The sequence below is a fragment of the Alligator sinensis genome, unplaced genomic scaffold (genome assembly GCF_000455745.1).
Source record: "Alligator sinensis unplaced genomic scaffold, ASM45574v1 scaffold709_1, whole genome shotgun sequence".
Taxonomy (NCBI): Eukaryota; Metazoa; Chordata; order Crocodylia; family Alligatoridae; genus Alligator; species Alligator sinensis.
The window spans coordinates 1,212,906-1,217,544 of NW_005842208.1; the positions used below are offsets into that span (position 1 = coordinate 1,212,906).

General features: G+C 38.9%; 1 protein-coding gene across 1 annotated transcript in view; it reads right to left on the minus strand.

Annotated features, from left to right (window-relative positions):
* The window catches only part of OLFM3 (olfactomedin 3), a 45,835-nt gene that overhangs the window by 21,510 nt on the left and 19,686 nt on the right, over positions 1 to 4,639 (minus strand). Inside the window, 1 exon segment of the mRNA XM_006026773.1 lies at positions 2,489 to 2,708. Within this exon segment, the coding sequence (XP_006026835.1) occupies positions 2,489 to 2,708 (220 nt within the window).

Consider the following 4,639-nt stretch of genomic DNA (forward strand, 5'->3'; position numbering starts at 1 on the left):
GGCTTAGTTTAAAGCCCGGTGGAGCAGGTCAGCCAGTCTGGCTGAGAAGAGCCTCCTCCCTAGGGGAGAGAGGTGGAGGCCATTTGTTAGCCCAAGTTCACTTCAGCAGATGCTGTGAAAAGGCCTGTACAGAGCAGTGTATAAAATGGAGGGAGTGATTTGTCTATAAAACCTCAGAAGAAGGAGGGGAAGGTGGGAGTGCTGGGGAAAGACAAAGAAGCAATAAACCCATATGGACAAAAGCGGTCACAGAAACTAATCTTGGTAATGGGATAAGAAACCCTAGTCCCTGTTTAGACCACACTTAACACAATCCAATCTGTGGATGATTTCTTGTTTGGAATCCATAATCTTAAGAGTAAAATTGCACTTAACGGTGGACTAGGATAATAGGATCTTATAGCATCCTATATTATAGGATAATATAGAATGCCGCAGAAGGCAGAGATGAGGAAAGAAAAGTAAGGAAGGTTACAAAAGGATCGAAAGCACAAGTAAAAAGAAGGAAAAAAGAAGTAAAGAATGTGAAAAGTAGGCCTGAGGAAATTATATAATTACATCCATATCTGAAGCAAAACAGTTACAGACTGAATTCAGAATCAACATGGAGATGAATTTCCTCTAAATCCTGTGTATATGGATGTTTATACAGAGATGTGATGGTGTTTTTTGAGCTTGCATTATAGTTTTCATTCATCTCTCTTATACGGGCATATGAAGAGCAGAGAACAATATGAGTGTCATGCTGGGAGTGCATGGGTGTGTTGATGTTCCTATATTTTAAAGCAGAGCTACCAACTGCTGGTCTGTGGAAACCCTATATCTGCCTCTCCCACTGCTATGTGGTAGGGAGAGCTGCACAGGAGGAGGATACTGTGGGAAGATATGAGATCATGGGGGCATGCACTGCCACCATGGCCATGGGGGTGGAGCTGGGTGGGGAATGGTTAACTCTGGGAGCTCATTTTTGCAGCATCTGGCCTGTGCAGTGTGCCAGCTGGGGGCTGCATGCTGGTGTTGTATGCAGCCCCTAGCTGCACCAAAGTTGGAGAGTCCTTTTTTAAAGAAGCATTTTATGTCTCAATTGTCAACATACAAAACTGCACATATTACAGGGACTGGAGGGGTGGAGAAGGGGCTTTGTTTAAGGAAATGAGAGAGAGAGAAAGTAAAACTTATGGGAAGAATGCAGAAGTATCCACAACTTAAAGGTCATTCTGATATTTAGAATATTTCCATACTGCAGTCAGTTCATTGATCAGTGTTACAAGTATTCACCCTAACAGCCAATGAAAACAAGATGAATTAAAAACATAGAATGCAATCTTCTCATTCCTAATGCATGCATCAGAGCATTCAAAAAAACCCCCTGCCATTTACTCTACGTTTCTATCTCACTAATGCATAGTAATACTTATATGGTATTTTGTCCTGGCCGAACCTGTGTATCTTCTGTCAGCATAGTAATTTGATATTATATGTGTGTACTGAAGGGGAGAATAAATTCATTAAAAAAATCTGTTTGAGGAATTCTTTCATGTATTTTTCCTATCACTGATATGCTATTTCTAGTGTGAAAAGAAGCATCTGAAAATAAAGAATTTCAGAGGATAACCCAGTCTAGATTTATTTTTTTCTGTCTCTCCCATGGCTTCAAAGAAAGCCCACCTCTTTTATTATGGAAAGCACTTCTCTATTTAATAACACATTTCAGCTGCCATCCATGACTATGAAAGGAAACATCCAAAACATGAAAACGAAGGTAGCTCTTATGGGTCTGAGCCCTGGAATTTCACTATTGTGTTTCTTTTGCTTTATAATGAATTTGGTTATCATAAAAGTGGCTGGATGGACAGTACTGGAAGGTAAATGCTTTCAGTAAACAATAGATATTTGCTTCTAAATAACACCATCAATCTATATATCTCAAAATACTTTAAATGCGTGGCCCCTAATGAATTACTGCCCAATCCATTCATATAATTCAGAGGGGATTTTTTTTTTTTACATTGACATTAACTGGAAGGAACTAGGCTCTATAAGTACTTGCATCATGACTGTAAGGTAAACAAGTATTAATTATACTTTGGGCAAGAAGGTTAAGGGTGACATTTCAAAAAATAACCCCTAATTTTAGCTATCCACTATTAAAGAAGTGCCTATTTTCAGAGATGTCAGGAACTCACTGCATCAAACTGAAGTCAGTGCATGGGTTCCCAGAAGCTTAGACTCTCTCTGAGACCCACAAGATGCCTTTAGCAGCACTGAAAATAAAACACATTGCTATGCTTCTTCAGCAAGTGATGCTGACAGATATGTAACACAGTTTGCTTTCAGCCAAGTTACTTTGTATTTACACTAATATAACACAGATCAAAATCTGGTGCACAGTGTATATAGAACTGAAACCAGAGTGTTTTGTGTTTCTTTAAGGAAGTGATGAAGATGCAATCTAGGAATTAAATTTAGCATGAAATTGTTCACTTACTGAGCTTTTTCATGCAGTCTCGAAGCCTGGTTTCTAAACTGAGCACCCTCTGGTGTAGTTCCTCATAGTCATAGGCACCAATTTCTTCCTGAATCCCTGTGAGAACTGCAGACAGATTCCTAATTTCCTCCTTGAACTGGGTGATTAATTTGGCATCAGTTTTGTATTGTTCCAGAACTGGGATCAATGGCAGGAGCTCATCCATCTTTTCCTTCAACTCCTGAAAAGCAGTCAGTTGTGCATTAGAGCAATTTAAAAGAGTTCCAAGCCCCTCACTCCCTTTAATATAATATTTATGACTGATTATTAAAATGCTTATTGATTTTAGTTTCAGATCCATTATTGTTATATTGAGAAAGTTCTAGCAACCTCAGGATTAATGGCAGCAAATGTTGGAAAACATGTTGAAAGAGAATAATCCATTTCTACTGAAAGTACAAAATTATTTTTAAGAATCAGGAAACAAACCTTCTGTGACTTATCTTTTCCTCCACAGGATACAAAAGGCCACTGGCCACCTCTTTCTTAAAGAAGGTGATTGTGCTTTAATGCTTCATTGCAGGGGAGGATGTAGCACCAACTTTTACAATATCATTATAATAGCTGAACTATTGTTGTTTATTTTATTCCTTATATAAACTACTCCTGAGTGTATTTTTGACAGCTGCAGTATTCAGCACAGATCCTTTCACTGATCTGTACACAATTATGTCTTATCTGATTTAGAATCCAACATTGGGTATGAATTCAAATCATCCTGGCTAATACACATTTGTCAACCATGGTTTTTATATGTCATCATCATGTTGTACCATTTGATTCTTTCAGGTCACACCCATAGCCTTGACTAACTCATATTTGTGTCCAATAAAGCTGTTACTACCTGACCATTCCTTCTCTTTTCCAAGTCACTGATCAGTTTATTGAACACAACTCCTACTTTGGAGTCATGGGCTGCACCCAGATGTGCAGGCATGTGGTTTGTGGGGCCACAGACCTCTTTGTGGCCCCGCAAACTGCACAACTGGAATGTTAAACTGTCCCCAAGCTGCAGATGTGCAGTATGGGAGCAAATTTTGCTACTGAGAAATCTCAGTAGCAAAAAAACACCAAACAGTGAGAAGGAAAGCAGCATGGAGCTTGTGACAGGAGCATGAGCTAGCAGATATGGCAGCTTGGTCCTCTAGGAAGACACTCTGATTGCCAGCCAGAGCATCTTCACTCCTTTAGTTGTGCCCTGGATCCTCCAGCACATCAGGTGACAAGAGGAGCTGGGAAAGGGCAAAACAAATGTTCAGGGGCATGTGCTGCAGCCAAAACAGTAGCAGCACAAATTTGTGCCACTACTAATTTTGCCACTGCAAGTCTATGCCTCTGCATATGGGGGTGCACCCATGGGTTATAACATGTTTAAGTCTTTACCATATTGAAAAAAGATTGTGTGTTCCTTACGTGAATGCTTTTCTAGCTAGGTCCTACTCCTTACTGTCTTTTTACCACTTTTCCATAGCTATTTACTTTCTTAATACCCTCTTGTCAGGATTTCAGTAAAAATAAATAGTCTAAAAATAAGTAGATTTCATTAAGGCAACTGATTCTTGTTTAGGCACCATATTGTTGAGAATTCTAGTGATTAAATTTTTTTCTTTATGGAACATAAATTTGTCCTTATCATAACACATTCATTTAAACATTTTACAATTCTATTTATTATTTAAAGGAACAGCAGGATTTCAGGAGGAAATGTCAGAGAGACAGAAGGAGGTGCAGCCTAGACAAAAAAGGAAAAAAAAGGAATGGAGATGTAGGCTTAGCATAAAGATAATAACAGAACCCCTGTGGGCAGATGAGGTCACCCACAAAGAGAATATAGAGAAGAAAAAGAGAGGAAACCACGGATGGCATCCTGGGAACATCAATAGATGAAAGATAATCAGCTAAAGGTGGTGCTGAAGGAATGGTCATCAAGGTAGAAGGTAATAAATCACGAAAGAACAGTGTAATAAAAACCCAAGAAAACGGAGGGATGATGCTTTCAATGGCTGCAGAAACATGAAGGATGTGTGTAATTTAAATGTCATTTGTGTTAAAAGACTCAATAAATACTATGGGGAGTTTTTAAAGTTGAAAATTATGTCTATACCCTTTAGG